At 40.1% G+C, this 19,922-nt stretch overlaps 1 protein-coding gene across 13 annotated transcripts in view; it reads left to right on the top strand.

Annotated features, from left to right (window-relative positions):
• Window positions 1-19,922, top strand: part of anks1b (ankyrin repeat and sterile alpha motif domain containing 1B) — an 856,034-nt gene that overhangs the window by 528,673 nt on the left and 307,439 nt on the right. For all 13 annotated transcript variants that reach the window (XM_073066305.1, XM_073066306.1, XM_073066289.1 and 10 more), the window contains one exon: window positions 12,336-12,479. In XM_073066305.1, coding sequence (XP_072922406.1) covers window positions 12,336-12,479 — 144 coding nt within the window. The remainder of the gene's footprint in view (window positions 1-12,335; window positions 12,480-19,922) is intronic.

Here is a 19,922-nt window from a genome sequence, read left to right as displayed (position 1 = left end):
TTAAATTTGCATGTCTGTACATTGCGATGGAGTCATAACGCAAAGATTTTTACTCCCTCACGTTGTGGCATGAATGTAAAATTTTAAACAAATAATGTCTAATAATTTCTATCTAATTCTTCCCTTGACCTACCGCTTGGCTATTAGAGCTGCTGCCTCATAATTTCAGCAGCCTGGGTTCGATCATCAACACTGGAGCTGTCTGTATGGAGTTTGCACATTCTCTCTGACCGTATGGGTTTCCTGCAGGTTTACTGGTTTCTTCCCACATTTCAAATATATGTAGGTTAGTATATCTTCAAAGAATTCAAATTCAAAGTACATTTATTATCACAGTATGTAAGCAGTATGCACCCCTGAAATTTGTGTTCCCAGAAACAGCCATGAAAAAAATCATGGAACCCTTTCAAAGCTCCCGCCCCCCACAGCATGTGAAAAAAAATCACACAAATGGCAAGAAAAAAGCAGCAAAAACACAGAATATAAAATGACAATGCACAAAGTCATTGAAAGAGTCCTTGTATATTCATTTCAGCTCAGTTCAGTTCAATCTAGCACTGTGTCGTTCGTTATCTGCAGGCCGCCCCAATCAAAATCGCACAGAATAGCAACAAAAAAAATGATCGCCCAGAAACCAGAAACTTGTCATAGTGTGATCTTGAGCCCAATGCACACAACACACCTTCCTCCGGCAGCAGCAAACAAGAGGTTGGTAGATCACTGAACACCTGCTTACCTTTCTCTCTCGCCTTGACGTTTTCAATCTTCCTTGACAATTTAATCAGCGGGATTGGCGAGGAATAGAGTCAATCATGGGCTCGCGCCCTGTCTCTAGACTTCTCGGCCTCAAGGCCACACGCTTTGCTGGAAGCCTCACTGTACCCCTTTGGAGACAGCAAAATGCTAGATCGCTCAATCGGCCCGAAAACATATCACCAACATGTAGATCACAGGCTCCAATAGTAGCAGAACCACATTTGAATGAAAAAGAAGATGTAAAAGAAGTGAAAAGTAGATTTGTGAACCGTGCACAGTAAGCTAATTAACCACTGTAAATTGCCCCTAGTGTGGAAGTGAGTGGTGTGCAAGGTGGTGAGAATATGAGGAGGATAGGTTATAGAGAAAGATCAGAGGATGTGATCGTTCTGTGATCAAGAGTAGACCTAATGGGCCAATTGACCTTCCCCTGGAGAATTTGAGAAACACAGAACCTTTATATGTTGTTATGTACCTGTAGCCTTCTTCCTTTTATGCAATAGATTCCTGGTTTTGGAAATCTTATCAGAGAAGCTTCAGCAAATTGTTGCAATTAATTTGTAGATGGTGCACGCTGTAGTCAGAGTGCACCAGATACTGAGCAGTGAATGTTTAATGTGGGGGAAGAAGTGATACCAATCAAGCAGGTTTATTTTGGATGGTGTTTGGGATTCTTGTTGAAACAGCACTCCTCCAAGTGGAGAGTATTTTATCACACCTCTTGTAGATGGTGGAAAGGCTGTGTGAGTAGTGCTGAGTCATGCACAGCTGAACACTCTGTGGTTGGTATGTTTAGGTTTCTTAACAGTGGTATCTCAGAATATTAATGATGGAGATTGGGGAAAGTAATGCCACTCATAATCAAAGAAAATGGTTACCCCTACTTTCTCTCCCCTTTTCCATGCTGTATCTCATGCTCTTGTGGGTGGCAGGCTGAAGTTACGTCCCTACCAAAGGAGGTGTGAGGCACTTCTTCCCTCTGCTAGCCTGTAGGTCATCCTTGGGCAGTGTGGAGCACCTGCTTAGCCCCCCCCCACCCCCTTGCTGATCCGGGTCATGTTAAGCCTTGGGAGCAGGTGGTGGATGGTTGTATGAGCAGCTGGTGCATATCACAAGTCCTGGTTATGCAACGACTGACACCAGGCAGAGTATTGATACTTGCTGGGGTCACCCGGAAAGACACTGCCCAGGAGAAGGCAGTAAATTTGCCAAGAAACTCTGTAAATTTGCCAAGAACAATCATCATCGTGGTAAGGCTGCCAAAATCATATGACGGGCTACACAACGTACGAATAAATATTTCATCTTTCTAGTTCCGTGAGTCTGACTAAAATTCTGTAGAGGTGTATTGATAATTTCAGAACCAGATGTTTTTTTTAATACCAAATGCCTTGTAGAACCATTGGAAATAGGAGCAGGAGCAGGGGGCCATTCACTCCTTTGAGCTTGCTCCATCATTTAACACAGTGGTTCCCAAAGAGGGCAAATTCACTTCCCTTCCCGCCCCACCGGAGTGGGTGGGAGTTTCTGAAGGGGGGGTACGGTAAAGATAAAGGGGATGGTGGAGGAGGTGCTCAGTAACAAGGGGGCAGCTGAGGGATTATAGGTCTAATTTAAGAAATGATTCTCAGTGCCTCATAATTAAAATGTTCTCATAATCCTCTCATCTCTTGGTAATCCTCCATAGCTCTTCTCTTAGACTTTGCTTGAAGCACGTTACAGTTGTTGAAATGCAATATGATACTTCTATACTTAACATATCATGAGAAATCTGGATTGAAAACATTGTGTTATTTCTGGGCCTGGCCTACAAATTATTGCCATTCACTGCTGCAGTACAGTGTTACCTAGCACAATTCCCATATTCTAATCATGCCATGATGCAATTCCTGTGAAGTGGGGTAAAGTGCAGAATCTGCCCTTTCAAATGGTCTTGACCACATTTCTCTAGCCCACAGCCCAACCATGATATCGCTGCCCCTCTTTATGGACCTTCAGGCAGAAGTCAGGTTTAACTTGAACTATGATGATGCCATAACTTCCCCCTGTGTTGATCACAGTGCTTGAGGTTGGAGTTAAACAATAGTCGATTGGCTGTGGTTGTTAATAAGTTGTGTGAAAAAGTTCTTCGAATGAGGCAATGTAACCATCCAGGCTCCTTGAATATTTGGAGAGAATATATTCTGATAAAGCAAACAAGATCCTGACTTATTTCAGTCACTTTTTGAAAGCTTTAAGAAAATGAAAACATTTTGAAATGTGTTTGCCAGCACTTCACAACAAAACAGTGCTGGTTTGCATGTTTCATACAACATTTCAATGCTCATTGCTAAATCTGGAAAGCTGTGTACAATTGGAGAACTGATTCTGCCAGTAGTAAGGGAGATTCTGAGTACAGCTTTGCATATAAGTCACCAGACCCAATAATTAAAACAACAACTCTGAGCAAAGATGAATAGTTGAAATTTCTGAGAATGTGGAAGACACATTGTGCAACATACTTGGAACAGAATTTGCTCTGTATTTGGATGAGTCAACTTTGGTAGTCAACAAAGCTTTTCTTCTTTGTTATGTTTGCTTCAGGAAAGATGAAAGCATGGTTCAAGTATTCTTATTAGCAAGGGGACTAGGAACAGTTACGAAGGGGGAGTCAATAATTTGGGTAGTCGAGCAATATCTCAAAGATAAGGACATCCCACTCACCAGCATTCTTGCTTGTACAACAGATGGGGCATCGTCAATGTCAGGACACCACTGTAGGGTTATTACCTTCTCGAGAAAAGCTGTATTTAACATATTTAGCATTCACTGTGTAATTCACAGACAACATCATATCGCAAAAAACCTAAGTGATCAGCTTCACAAATCCTTAAATACTGTTATCACAATGGTAAATAAAATTAAGTCTCATGCTTTAAGTTCTCGACTATTTCAAGAGCTTGTACTGAGAATGATGAACAGTTTGTACATTTGCTGTTGCATACAGAAATCAGATGCCTCTCAAAAGAGAACTACCTGAGACACTTTTATGTGTTTTTTGAAAATGTGATCAAATTCTTTGAAGACTTGTATGCTTCATTCAGTGATCAACTCAGGAATATTAGGCTTGACATTGCTTATTTGTCAGAATTAGTCGCAAAGTTTAATGAAATTATATTTCAATTGCAAGGAAATTATGTGAATACTTATCAAAGTCAAATCAGTTGTCCCTACATTTCTGTCTGTTAACTCTATTTAAGTATAATATTGGCTGCCACGATCTTTTCCAATTTCTGAGCCTCTCTGAGTTGGAAGAGAAAGAAAGAATACCAGATAATGATCTTCAATTATTCTGTGACCACCTGTGTGAGCTGCAGAAAAACGTGTCAGAGAGATTTCCGGATCTTCTCTCGTTAAAATTCCAGCCTAGGTAACACATCCATTCTTGAACACTTGCAATGAGGAAGTAACAGAAAGGATGGAGGAAGAACTGAACTCACTACAAAATTACTTTGAGCTGAAACCGAGGTTAAAAAAAAAAGCAAGACTTTTGGTTACAGAAAGGAAAATCTGAATTCTATACTGCACTGTGGACAAAGGTCAAGCTGTTCTTTATTGCCTTTCCAACATCATATTTAGTGGATCACAATTTTAGAGCAGTTGCCCGACTTCTTTCAAAACAATGAAACAGACTGCAATTTACTCAATCTGGGTATCGGAGACTCGTTCTGAGCGACATTCATCCTGATGTTGAGAAGCTGATATCACTGCATCAGGCCCATCCATCTCAATTAAAGGTGTAAAAGCAACGATGGACAACTACTGTACACTCTAAAATTGTTGATGAGATTTGTTTTTACTGTAATTAAATAAAAAAAATTGTAACTTTAAATAGATTCGAATAATTTCGCAGTTATCTGTCACTGCTTGGAATTTGCATTTCCTATTTTCTTTCACTGTGAATCGTAAATCAAAATTCTTCATAGGTTTTATGTAATGACCAGAAAGGGAGAGGGAGGCACTGGGGATGTGGTCTAGAAGTCAAGGGGGCGGTAATCCGAAGGAGTTTGAGAACCACTGGTCTAACACAATCATGGCTGGTCATCCATTTCAGTATTCTGTTCGTAACTCCTTTTTTCAAGAAGAAAAAAATACCAACTTCCTGCTTGAGCACATATAATGACCTGGTATCCAGTCTTTCCTGTGGTAGAGAATTCCATAAGTTGATCACTTCTTGTTTGGAAGAAAAATCCCCTATCTCAGTTCTAAATGTACCGTAGATTCCGGACTATAGAGCGCACCTGATTAAAAGCCGCTGGCTCTAATTTTAGAAATAAAATCAATTTTTTAATTGTAAAGGCCGCATCGGATTTTAGGCCGCACCGAATTTTCGGCCGCAGGTGTCCCACGTTGTAATATGAGATATTTACACAGAAAGATATTACACGTAAGGATTTTTTAACTTTTAATTAAATCCATATGGTAACAAACAAATATATATTGCAAATGCTTTTTTTCGAACCGTGCCTGTAATACGGCTACTTTTAAATATACATACGTATCGGTAACACAAATTACGTTGCATATACTTTTTTACTGAACAGCACGAACAACATTCCAATATCTCCTAGCGACTGGTAAAAATATATATACTGCAGCCTACCAGGAAAAGTTATTGATCGCCTTTAACTTAAAAGCAGCGTTTTCGCTCGGGTCTGATGAGCTCGCGTAACGCGATCGGGTCTAATCGGGTCTGATGCGCTCGGGTCTGATGCGCTCGGGTCTGATGTGCTCGCGTAATGCCCCCACCTTCCCGTATATCGCAAACCGGTATCCCACAAGACGCGGCGAAACCGGGTGTGACGTCATAGCATCCCGGGATGTAGTACAGAAAACAAATATAGTTAAAACACTTCTAACTTTAACTAACAAATGAATTACTAAGCGAAAATATTATAAACTAAGTAACTGCCATAAAGGCAGCACAATGCTTTTCTTCGAGTGTTTTCCATGTTGATGAGGGTGAGTACAAATAACTGATTTACAATAATTTAATTGTGAAAGTGCGCTTGATTTATCGTACAATTTCATTGGACCTCTGTGAACTACTCATCAATTTTATTGGTCTACTGTTAACGAGGCAAAATGTTTACGAGGCGGCATGAAAAAAAACCATGTATTAGCCGCTCTGGATTAAAGGCCGCAGAGTTCAAAGCTGTTCAAAATGTGGGAAAAAAGTAGCGGCTTATAATCCGGAATCTACGGTATACTCTTGTCATGAGGCAGTGCCGCTGAGTCCAGATGCTCCAGCCACTGGAGATTTCCTCTCTGTTTCTATTATAAATTTTATAGTTTAATGTTTATAATTTTAATCAATAAAATATAAACCACTGAATTTTGTAGGTTTCTGTGAGGTTTCTTCTCACCTGTAAAAACACTGGAGCAAAATTAGGCCATTTGGCCCAGTGAGCCTACTCTGCCATTCCATCATGGTTGGTTTATTATCCTTCTCAACCCCATTCTCTTGCCTTCTCCCCGTAACCCTTGACATCTTTAGTAATCAATAACCTAGTGACTTCTACTTCAAATATTTCCAATGGCTTGGCTTCCAACGCTGTCTGTGGCAATGAATTCCTCAGATTCACCACCCTCTGGCTAAAGAAATTCCTCCTCTTCTCAGATCTAAAGGGATATCCCTCTTTTCCGAGGCTGTGCCCTCTGCTCCTAGACTCCTGCACTATAGGAAACATCCTCCCACATTCACTCTATCTCACCCTTTCAATATTTTATAGGTTTCAATGAGACTTGCCCCCCCCCCCCCCCAGTAAGTACAGTAAATAGAAACTGAACAAAACCGATAGCTCCTCATCCATGCTAGGGATCAGATTAATAATGATGTTGTCCTACTTCTATAGCAAGATCAAGATTCCTCTCATAAGGAGACTAAATATGCACACAAAATTACAGATGGACTTTCACTCAGGCCCTGAACAACTGTGATGAGATATCCTTGCGTTATGTTTTGTAGCTTCAAAACATTAAAATGTTCAAAGGAAAACCAAAGAGCCAGGAATGTGAGTCTAACTCTGTTCTTTACTTTAAGCGAGGTGCGCACATATCGTGTGGTAGCATAATGATGTATATATTTCAAGTATTTTTGCATACAGTAAACAACAAAGAATGAATTATGTAAACAACAAAGAATGCTTAATGAATGAATGTATTTACAAGATCACTCAAATATTACGGGAATATCAAATACAGAACACCTTGCAGTTGTCTTCATATTATTTTGAAGCAGAGGCCTGCATGCCATCTGCGTTCCTACTGCTTGCTGCCCCTGAAGGTTTGCTTTCAGCAACTGGTATGGAAGGTTTTATTGCACCTTCTCTTTCTCCAGTCTTTCACCATTCAGATAACAATGTCTTTCTACTTTTTGCACCAAGTAGCTGCCCTTGTCTTAAACTACACCTGCCATTTGGCTGCCTAGTCTAAATTACATCGGAGATTCTTTATATCCTCCTCACAGCTCACACACTTCCCCATATCACAACAAATAAGGCCCAATCATTGATCCCTGCAGACCTCAACTAGTCCTACCATCCAGAAAAACTGTCAAATCCGCTTTTGTCTTCTGTCAGTCAACCACTTCTCAGAGGTTTGCAGTATAATACCCACAATCCCATGTGCATTAATTTTGCACCTTCACCTCAAATGTGGAGTCTCATTAAAAACTTTCTGAAATCCATATACTTGTTTGTTATATGTTCTAGTCATACCTTCCAAATATACAGCAGATTCGTTAAGCATAATCTGCCTTTCATAAATCCATCTTGACTTTGCCCAATCCCTTCAATGCTTTCAAAGTATCTGGTGCTCCCGATGTGGCCTGCTGTACATCGATGAGACCTGTCATAAGTCGAGGATCGCTTCGTCAAGCACCTCCATTTTATCTGCCAAAGGTGGAACTTTCCGGTGGCCAACCATTTTAATTTCCATTCCCATTCAAACATGTCAGGCTGTGGCCTTCTCTTGTGCCAGAATGAAGCCACCCTCAGGGTGGAGGCGCAACATCTGGAAATTCATCTGGGTAGCCTCCAACCTGGTGATGTGAATATCAATTTCTCCTTCCAGTTAAAAAAAAATCCCCCCTCCCGTCTTCTTCTATTCTCCACTCTGTCCTCTCACCTCTTCTCACCTGTCTATCACCTCCCCCTGCATCCCCTCCTCCTTCCCTTTCTCCTATGGTCCACTCTCGTCTCCTATCAGATTCTCTCCAGATCGTTATCTTTCCTACCCACCTGGCTTCACCTATCACCTTCCAGCTAGTCTGTTTCCCCACCCCCCACCTTTTTATTCTGGCATCTTCCCCCTTCTGTTCTGGTCCTGAAGAAGGGTCTAGGCACAAAACATAGACTATTTATTCACTTCCATAGATGCTGCCTGATGTGTTGAGTTTCTCCAGCATTTTGTGTGTGTTACTCTGGATTTCCAGCATCTGCAGACTTTCTCATAATAAAGACTACGTAGGCAGCAACCAATGAAAATATATCGGTTTAATTGCCAGTAGCATTTTTGCCATGAATGTATTTCTGCAATATGAAAAAACTTTTACATCTATGCAGATATTCTGGGTTGATATTTTCTAACTAGAAGATGGAAGACAGAGTTCAGTAAATGCCCCTATTGTATGCCATTATTATCCATTCTTCTGTGAAAATTTTTAAGCTGATTTTTTTTATTAACCCCTTCATTTCTATTTTAATTTTCAGTTGTGGAAGTACAAAATGTTTGAAAATTATAGTCATATTATATCATTTAATGCTTGTTAGATTCCTGACTGTCAGGATGTCATACCTAGAATGAGAATGTAACAGATGTAATTTGCCAATATATAATTAAAATAAAGCACTTAGGAAAGACTTATCAAAATATAATTTGTGCATGACAACATGAGGTTAAATATTCAAGAATCTCAAAAATTATTAGGACCACAAAGCTGTTGACATTCCTTACCTTGTTGGATAAATGGACAAAGGGCTTTTAGTTTGAAATATCACTTGTTTGCAAGGAGTGATTTAATACATGCTGTGGTTCTATTGTCAGATATTTCTGTCATACAGTGCACATGAGATCAGTTAATAGTATTCTTGTATAATATTGTCAAGTTATTTCTGGTGTAGGTTTATGAATTTTTGATTTTTTTATTACATAGCCTCCCAGATGCATTAAAAGCAAACATACATAATACTAGAGTAATTTTTTCATCACTCTATACGTATCATCTAAACCAGTTTTCAACCTCCTCACAGTGTTGTCAGTTGATTATTATCAGAAGAATTAATTTTTTTTATGTTTCTTTGATTTTTATCCAAATCATTGTGTATTCATTCTGCATTGGGTAGTGCTGAGTTCCAACTCGGCAGATAACTTCAGATCCTGACTTATTTCCCAGGTGCACAGGGGTGACTGAAAGTTACAACAAAGAAATAAAATGCTGTATTAGAGAGTCAAGAAGGCAGGAGGTGACTAAAAGCTGGAGACAGAATTAAGGTCTCTGTTTGGATAGCTGCTTTCACATTTAGCACATTCAAATGATGTATTTCAGGTTTGTAGAGTGAAATGGTAATCTTGTATTGATGGATTGAAATAGAGTTGAGCATAACATTTTTGGGTATCTCATTTCTTTAACCAAAACTCCTGTTACATTTTCATTAGAAATAGATAGAGAAGGCCAGTGGTGTTAAAAATATTGTCAGTGGATGTTTTTGATAGCATTAATCCCCAGGCAGTAGTGTTATACTATTTGATGTAATTTTCAGTTGTGACAGTATATTTTCTTATAAGTGACTTACCAAATGTATTTTTAAAACAACCTTTGTTCAGTTTATCTGTAAAGACTCTTATATTGTTCTTAGTTTTAAAGATGCTGTATAACTTATTTTTGAGGCTGCCTGTTAGGTGATGAGCCTCAAGGTTATATAATGTATACATATTTTGATAATAAATGTACTTTGAACTTAAATACAAATTATTCTTGTTACTTCGTAGGAATTAAATTCGTGTTAAGGAAGATATTCCATAGAGCTGGATGGAAATCCAGTAGCAAATCATACATATAACAAATAGTTGTTCAAAATACTTGAGAAGTATGAAAGGTTCAACAACCAGGCAATGGAAAGGACATGACGTATCATTCTCTCAGAGAATCTTTTAGCACCTTTATGGACAGTGCCTCATTGATGAAGATTGTGCTGACTTTATCCAGCAGGTTTCTGTTGGGAGATCTGCATAACTAAAATATATCCATTTTTAGTATCAATTGCAAGCATGACTAACTTCACAAGGACTCAAAATATAAGGAAATGGTGGGCATTTTGAATTATTATGTCAGAATTTAAATCAGAAGAAGACACCATGCTGGATATCTGAAGGAAATTAATGCTAAGCTGTGGGATTCACCAAAATAATGGCACAAAAGAATGTTAAATCCTGAGGTGATCTTGTTTTCCATCTCAGGATTTTATGGTAGGTAGGTGAGAAAAGTTTGCATAACCCATTATCTTCCCAAGTACTTTTTCATTGTAAAATTGCATCTGTTACTTTTCTATTTTGAGAAGTATGAGAGTTATAGGCCAGTTAGCCAGATATCTATTTTGGGAAATTATTGGTGTCTGTGAGAAAGAAGAGTGAAACTGAGCACCTTGAACATTTTAATAAATAGACTGAGTTGGACTTCTTCAAAAAGATGATTAAAATAAGTGGAAGGTTAAGTCTCTTTGGCTTTAATATATATTGACTTCCAAAAGCCTTTGATAAAGTGCCTTAGATTAAGTTGAAATTTATGGAATTAAAGGTAATATTGAACTTACTGGCAGGAGGCAGATTAGCAAAAGCAGGGACAGGAGATAATGATTAAGCATAGTGTAACAAATGCAGTTTTACAAGGATCTATATTAAGGCTTAATACATTTACTGGCTTCATAATGACTTTGATGATAAGATAGATTACCTATATATCCAGGGTTTGAGATGATTCAAAAATGGCGAACAGCATAATCTGTGTAAGTGGAAATACTGAATTACAAAGAAATGTTACAAGGTCAAGCAAATGTATTTCCGTATATAGAGGGCAAAAGTTTAAGGGTAACACGAGGGGGAATTCCTTTACTCAGAGTGGTAGCTGTGTGGAACGAGCTTCCAGTAGAAGTGGTAGAGGCAGGTTCGGTATTGTCATTTAAAGTAAAATTGGTTAGGTATATGGACAGGAAAGGAATGGAGGGTTATGGGCTGAGTGCGGGCCAGTGGGACTAGGTGAGAGTAAGTGTTCGGCACGGACTAGAAGGGCCGAGATGGCCTGTTTCCGTGCTGTAATTGTTATATATGGTTTTATATATATACAATCTATTTTGGATTTAACCAGGTGAAAAGATAAACATTTAAAACCTTGGAGGTGCAAATATGCCTGGGATCCATCCACTTTATTGTTTAAAATGCAATTGATGCAATGCAGTAAAAAGTCAAAAAGCCTTGTGGAGTGCTGGCCTTCATGGAGGAGTGTACTTCAGCTGCACCAGTCCCAGACTAGAGCTAAGCTGGAGTACTCTGAGCAACCTCCCTCAGCTCAAAGAGGATAAATGATCTCATCCTTTTCATACAATGCCATGGCTCTTTATCTCAGAGCGGGTTCCAGTGTTTTTCCAGTTACGCAAGTTTAATAAACCTAGGATCTGATTTGCAATTCAGTTTGCATGTGACAGTAACTCTTTAGAGTCCGGTGAAAAAAAGGTGAGCTAAAGGTGATCAGGAGAAGAAAGACTTCAGAACTTCAACTTGGAGTGAGAAGCCGCAGGATTAATATTCACTTGGGAGAAGACAGAACGGCAGAAGCATCTGGCAAGTTGACCAACCAGCAACAGGTCATTTTGGCAACAAGGCTATAGAAAATATGGTTCAGGAAGTGAATATGTCAAGTGGAAGAAGCCTGGTTGAAGGTAGTGGCAAATTATGAGCTGCTGGTTTCATTAATTGTATATTTAACCCATGTATTATATTTCACCATTCCTAAATGGATCTTGTTTCGAGAACTATTCAATCCTTGTTGAGGATTTTAACCAATACAGCTTCATATATTATGTTATACACACTATATATGGAACAAAATGAAGTATCCTTCTGTCAGAAAAAGTAGGGTGAAGCAAAATCTTGTTCTCCCATTACTAATGGCCTGTCCTGCCAGTTCTTTTTTTAACTTAGTGTAAAGATAGTGTGTGAAGTTCATAAAGAACATCAAATAATAGTTCTATAAACAACTGATATAATACATGTTAAAGGGTATACTAAACTGTATACAGATCTGCCATTCAAAATATTGGCATATACTGACTATTGAAATCCACCGCCACTTTGTTTAAGTTCCAGTAAGAAGTAGTTCTGCTACTATAAATGGTTTAACAATGAATCATAATGTTGTGCTCTAGTTTTGATAGTTTGCTGTTTGTCCCTTCTCACCATCTCCACCAGTTAATATACAAGCGTGACGTTAATTTTAATCAAAAAGGTTATGTTTACACATTAATTTCATCCATTTATTTTTCCAGCAACGAGACCAGCCATCTCCTCCAAAAGGCACACCACAGACTGATGAGGAAGAAGGAGAGAAAAGCTGTGGCCCAGCAGGACTATGGGAAGCATTCACTCCATGCAATGGCTGTCGACCCCTTGGCTTCCCTATTTTAACACAGGTTATATTTCTATATAATACCTTGCTGCTTGAATCTGTTGTTTACTTGTTAAATAAGAATGTTTGTTCAAAAGTGATGCATCAAATATGAATGAAGAAATGGGCCCATCAGGAAGGTGCTGGTGAGCCACTCGTTGGACCACTGGAGGTACTTCCTAAATGCACTTCCACAGTGCTGTTAGGTAGTGAGTTTCAGAGTTCAGGATCAGTGCCAATGTGCTTCTATGTGTTGTGTGACATGGGAAAGGGGCCTGAAGATGAAGGTGTTCATGTGTCCTTCCTGTTCTTCTCCTTCTTGGTGGAAGACGTTGCAGGTTTTGGAGGTGCTTCCACTTGATTCCAAAGGTGGAGAATGTGAATATATAAGTTGATGGATGGTGTATTAATCAAGTCAGCTGCTTTGTTCTAATGGTAAACCTTTCAAGCCTTTCGTATGTTGCTGGATTTGCATCACAGAGTTGTGGCTGAAGGAAATTCACAGCTGGGACCTAAACATTGAAGGATACACATTTATTGAAAAGTCAGACTGGTGGACAGAGGGGCAATTGGAACACACTAAAATCAAATCCTTAGTAAGAAGTGACATTGGATCAGAAGATGTAGAATCCTTGTGGGTAAAATTAAGGAATTGCAGGGGTATGATGAAGGGGACTCTAGCAGGAACAGTAGAGCACATTGGCAGGAGTTTCAGGAAAATGCAGGATCATTTCATCCCAATGATGAATTATAAAGGGATGATGAGACACCTGTGGCTAATAAAGGAAGTCAAAAAAACAAAACAAAACGAGGGCATACAATATTGCAAAAACAAGTGGGAAGCTAGGGGATTTGTAATCTCAAAAACCAACAAAAGGCAATTAAAAAGCAATAAGGGGAGAAAAGGTGAAATATGAAGGTAAGCTAGTTAATAATATAAAAGAGGACATCGGATATTTTTAGCTACATAAAAAGTAAAAATGAGGCAGAAGTGGACATTGGACCACTGGAGAAGCAGTATTGGGGAAATTACTGCTTATTCAGTGAATGAAAATGAATAAGCATTTTGCTGTAACATGCCAGGCATTCAAAAAAGTTGAGAGGGGTGAAGAAGTGAGGTCACCTTTAATAAGGAGAATGTGCTTGGGAATCTGAAAGTTCTGAAGGTAGGTAAGTCACCTGGACTGAATGGTTCTGAAGGAGATAGTTTGAAGAGATTGTGGAAGCATTAGTAGTGCTCGTACCAGAATCATTAAAATTAGGATTGGTTCCAAGGGACTGGAAAGTCAATAATGTAACACCACTCTTTTAGAAACGAGGGAGGCAAAAGAGCGGAAATTATAGGTCGGTTAGCCTGACTTTGGTGGTTGATAAGAATTTAAAGTCTATTATTAAAGATAAAGTTTTGGGGTGAAGTTTGGGCATATGTGCACCACAAGGCTGTGTGCTTAGACCCCTGCTCTTCTCACTTTACACTTAGGACTGTGTGGCTAAACACAACTCCAATTCCATGTTTACGTTTGCCGACAACATTACTGTCATAGGCCAAATCAAAGATGGTGCTGAATCAGCATATAGGAGGGAGGTTGGTGGTTGCACAGTAACAATCTCTTACTTAATGTCAGTAAGACCAGGGAGCTAATTATTGGCTTCAAGGGGAGGAAACCAGAGGTCCATGAGCCAGTCCTCATTGGGGGACCCGAGGTGGAGAGGGTCAGTAACCTTAAATTCCCTCGTGTTATCATTCAGAAGACATGTCGTGGGCCCAGATCGTAAGTGCAGTTATGAAGAAAACATGGCAGCACCTCTACTTAGAAGTTTGCAAGATTCGGCATGACATCTAAAACTTTGACAAACTTCTATAGATGTGTGGTGGAGAGTGTATTGACTGGCTGCATCACAACCAATGGAAACACCAATGCCCTTGAACTGAAATGCCTACAAAAAGTAGTGGGTATGACCCAGTCTATCATGGGTAAAACCCTCCCCAACAGTAAGCACATCTACATGGAGCGTTGTTGCAGGGAAGCAGCATCCAACATCAGGGAACCTCACCACCCAGGTCATGCTCTCTTCTCATTGCTGCCATCAGGAAAAAGGTGCAGCTGCCTCGGGACTTACACCACCAAGTTCAGGAATAGTTATTAGCCCTCATTCATCAGGCTCTTAAACCATAGAGGATAATTTCACTCAACTTCATTTGCCCCATCACTGAAATGTTCCTACAACCTATTGACTCACTTTTTAGGACTCTTCATCTCATGTTCTTGTTATTTATTGTTTGCTTATTTATTTTTTATGTATTCGCTCAGTTTTTTGTCTTTTGCACACTGGCGTCTGCCCTGCTGGTGTGATATTTCATTGATTCAATTATTATTATTTGATTTATTGAATATGCCCACAAGAAAATGAATCTCGGTTTTATTTGGTGACATATGTGTACTTTAATAATAAATTTAGCTTTGAACTTTTTGTCCTTGGAAAGTCAAAAGATGTTGGTTACTTGGATATTGAGAAGGCCTTTGATCAGGTGCCACACTTATGAGACTGCTAAACAAGATTAAAACCCATGTTGTTACTGGAAGGATAATAGCATGACCAGAAGATTGGCCAGCTGTTAGGAGGTAAAGAGTGGGAGCAAAGAGTCTTTTGTAGTTGACTGCTGGTGACTGTGATGTTCTGTAGTGGTTGATGTTGGGTGTGGTACTTTTCATGTTATATGTTAATGATTGGAAGATGGAATTGATGGTTTTATGGCCGAGTTTGTGGGGTGATACAAAGATAGCTGGAGAGGCAGGTAGTGTTGAAGGAGTAGGGAATCTGCGTAAGTGCCTGGACAGGTTGGGAGAATCAGCAAAGAAGTGGCAGATGGAATACTGTGTAGAGAAGTGTATGGTCATGAACTTTTGTACAAAGGATATAACTATTAATTCTTCTTGAAATGGGGAGAGAATTCAGAAATTGGTGATGCAAAGGGACTTGGGAATCCTTGGGCAGGGTTCCCTAACAGTTAACTTGCGGGTTGCATCAGTAGTAAGGAAAGCCAATACAATGCTCACATTCATTTCAAGAGGACTAGGATATAAAAACAAGGATGTAATGCTGAAGCTTTATAAGTCAGACCACACTTGGAGTATCATGAACAGTTTTGAGCCCATGCTGTATCTAAGGAAGGATGTGTTGGCATTTGGAGAGTGTTGAGAGTAAGTTTATGTGAATGATCCTGGGGTGAAAGAGCTATTGTATGAGGAGCATTTGATGGTTCTGAGCCTGTATTCTCTGGAATTTAGATGGTGGGGAGGGAGTGTGTCTGATTGAAACCAATGGAATATTGAAATGACCGGACGGAGTGGATGTAGGGAATATGTTCCTGGTATTGGCAGAATGTAGGACTAGAGGGCACAGTGTCAGAATAAACAGACAGCTCCTTAGAACAGAGATGAGGAAGGATTTTATAGGCCAGAGGGCGGTGAATCTTTGGAATTCATTGTCACGGATGGCTCTGGAGGCCATCATTGGGTATATTTAAAGTGAAGGTATTAAATTCTTGATTAGTAGGGGTTTCAAAGGGTATGAGGAGAAGGCAGGAGAACAAATTTGAGAGGAAGGAAGAGATTAGCCATGGTTGGATGTCAGACCAGACTGGAGGTGCTAAATGGCCTAATTCTTCTTCTGTATCTTAATGTCTGAGGCACTTATCTGGGCAAGTAGAGAGTAGTCCATCAGATTCTTGTCTTATATCTTGCAGATAGTGGAAAGGTATAGGGCTGTGAGCAGGGGAGCCACTCGCTGCAGGGTAACCAGACTCTGACTTGCTTTTCTAACCGGGTATTTATGTGCCTGGTTCAGTTGATCCTTGGTGACAACGATGTTGATGGTGAAGGCTTCAGTAGCCATGATGCTATTGAATATTGAGGGAAGGTGATCTTTGTCTGCCCAAGCCTGAATGCTGTCCAAGTCTTGCATCATGCTGACATGGAAGTTTCATTTGCTGAAAGTAGCAAATGGAATTGAATATTATGTAACCATCACCCCCTTCCCTGCTACTTGATGGAAGATAGCTCATTAATGGAGTTCCCCTCAGGAACTCCTGTACTTATGTCCTGGGGCTGGGTTAATTGATCTCAGCTATTTCTCTTTATGTGAGATGGGCTCTAGTGATTAGAATGTTTTCCCCTTGTGGCCTAGTGATTTTAATTATTTCAGGATTCTTCGATCGTGTACCATATTGCAAATGGTAGCCACTAAGGATCCTCACCATCTAGGCAATGTTCTTTTCTCACTACTACCATCAAGTAGAAGATACAAGAGCCTCGGGACTTGCACCATCAGGTTCAAGACCTATTACTACCTCTAAACCATCAACCTCTTGAACAAAATGAGATAGCTACATCATTTTATTGAGATGTTTCCACAACCAATGATCTCACTTTAAGGACTCTTCTCTCTTGTTATTCCATGCTCTCATTGTTTATCGCTGTTTATTTATATTTGCATTTTCACAGTTTGTTGTCTTCTATGCTCTGCTTGACCTTTCATTGATCAAAGTTCAGAGTTATAGATTTTCAGAATATGCTGCAGGAAAAAGTATCTCAAGGTTGTATGTGGTGACATATATGTACTCTGATAATGAAATTTACTTTGAACTTTAATGCCTCAGCAGTAGAATTCAGCTTTTTTGGTAAATTTTGGAATTAATGTTATGCTAAGTCCTGGAACCAAGATTCCTAGAGTCACTCAGTTCATGCAAATGGTTAAGCACGTATGACAGATGACAAACCATAATGCATGTCCTTGAGATGTGGGAGGAAGCTAGAACATCCCAGTGAAAGCCATGTGACCACAACGTGAACGTGTAAACCCTACGTGACTATCACCACAAATTAGGATTAAACCTAGATAATGGCAACTGTGAGACAACAGCTCTGCTACCTACAATGTTGTGGCAGGCATCCTATTGCAAAACTTGGCAGTGTGGAGGATCAGAGGGTTCTTGAGGTCCGAATCCATAGGACACTCTAAGCTGCTACGCAAGTTGACTCTGTGGTTAAGAAGGCATACAGTGCATTGGCCTTCATCAATTGTGGGATTGAGTTTAGGAGCCGAGAGGTAATGTTGCAGCTATATAGGACCCTGGTCAGACCTCACTTGGAGAACTGTGCTCAGATCTGGTCACCTCACTACAGGAAGGATGTGGAAACTGTAGAAAGGGTGCAGAGGAGATTTACAAGGATGTTGCCTAGATTGATGAGCATACCTTATGAGAATAGGTTGGGTGAACTCAGCCGTCTCTCCTTGGAGCAACGGAAGATGAGAGGTGACCTGATAGAGGTGTATAAGATGATGAGAAGCATTGGTCATGTGGATAGTCAGAGCCTCTTTCCCAGGGCTGAAATGGCTAGTAGGTACAGAGGAGATGTCAGGGTTAAGTTTTTTACACAGAGGGTGATGAGTGCGTGGAATGGGTTGCCAGTGATGGTGGTGGAGGCGGATACAATAGGATCTTTTAAGAGACTCCTGTATAGGTACACGGAGCTTAGAAAAATAGAGCTATGGGTAACCCTAGTAATTTCTAAGGTAAGGACATGTTCAGCCCAGCTTTGTGGGTTGAAGGGCCTGTATTGTGTTGTAGGTTTTCTATGTTTCTGAAATAGACATTGGTGAGGCTTAGACAATCCCTTGGGATTGATGATCATTTATTTCCACTCTTGTCTTGCAGATCAGAGTCATAGAGTTAAACAGCACAGGAACAGGCCCTTCAGACTAACATGTCCTTGCTGACCAAGTTCCTGAGCTGGACCCATTTTCCTACATTTGGATGATATTCCTCTAAACTTTTCCTATGCATGTGTGGTACTGTGCAAAAGTTTTATACACATACACTATATATCTAGGGTGCCTAAGACTTTTGCACAGTACTGTAGTAATTTTATGTATTGCACTGTACTGCTGCCACAAAAAAAACACATTTCATGACATATGTGAGAGACGATAAACCTGATTCTGCTATGGGTCTCTATTGTGAAGCGAGAGTGGGAAGGGGCAAGGAGAGGGGAATCATGGATGAGAAAAGGGGGAGGGAATGGGAACACCAGAGAGACATTCTGTAATGATTAATAAACCAATTGTTTGGAATTAAGTCACCCTACATGCTGTCTCGGGGCTGGGTGTGTCTGCACTCATTCCACTTCAGTCCTAGCACTCCTCTGCCACCTGTCCCACACTCCTCCCGCAGCACTCCAGCCTCACCTTTCCTAACATCCTTTGCTCCTGCCATATTTACAAACTCACTCTCTGCTCCATGTTGACAAACACAGTACTGTGTAAAATTCTTAGGCACCCTGGCCATATACGTGTATGTGTCAACAATTTTTGCACGGTATTGTATGTGTCTAAATGTATCTTAAACCACATCTTTTGCTACTTCTAACACTTCTCCTGGCAGCTTGTTCCATACGGTGGGTATATGGAACAAGACCTGATGCTCAGATCCCTTTATATCTTTCTCCTTTCAACCTTAAACCTAGTCTCTCTAGTGTCAGTCTTTTTCTCATCATAGAAGAGTCTGTGCCAATTCATCTTATCTGTGTATCTCATGGTTTTATAAACCTCTATAAGATGCCCCCTTCAATTTCCAGGGAAAACAGTCCCAGACTATCCAGTCTCTGTATATAGCTCTAGCCCTTCATTCCCGAAAACATTGTTGTGAATCTTTTCTACACCCCCTCGAGATTAGTCACATCCTTCCTATGGTGTAACAACCAAAACTGCGCAAAATAGTTCAGGTGCAGTTTCACTAACTTCTAGAACAACTATGGCATGAATTCCCAACCATTGGACTTAATGCCCTGACTTGTACAAGCAAGTGCACCATGTGCCTTCTTCACCACACTGCCTATCACGTGAGGTCAATGTGTGGACTGTAGGCTCTTCCAGAAATGGGACAAGTCTCCGGAGGGAACTGATGAAGTTGGGCAAAAGGTCTCAGTATGCTCCTAATGTATGTGTGTATTGGTGAGCAAATGCTGCTTGATAGCACAGTTAATAATACTTTTCTTCATTTGGCTGATCTGGTTGTTTGGACTAAGTTTATCCTGCATTTGTGAATAGAGAATATCTGGGTATTTTCCACATTTTAAAATAAATGCCACTGGCACTGCAGTCTTGGAACAGCTTGGTTCAAAGCATAGCTGGTTCTGGAGTGCCGGTCTTCACTGTTACAGCTGGAATGTTGTCTGGTGCAGTGGGCTTGGCTGTAAATTGTGCTTTTGGTGTTTTTTGAGATCCAATGAAATGAACTAAATTGGAGGAAGATTGGCTTCTGTGATGATGAGATCTCAGGAGAAAGTAGAGGTAGATCATCAAGCCTTTTTACATCTCATTTTAACACTGTCACTTTTATTTAGCACCTCTCTACCCTATCCAATGCCTCCTCATAACTTTTGTTCAATAATGGGATTCCTTGTGC

Source organism: Hemitrygon akajei, chromosome 14 (genome assembly GCF_048418815.1).
Source record: "Hemitrygon akajei chromosome 14, sHemAka1.3, whole genome shotgun sequence".
Lineage (NCBI taxonomy): Eukaryota > Metazoa > Chordata > Chondrichthyes > Myliobatiformes > Dasyatidae > Hemitrygon > Hemitrygon akajei.
The sequence above is the reverse complement of the archived record's forward strand: the minus strand, read 5'-3'. Positions and strand labels throughout refer to the sequence as shown.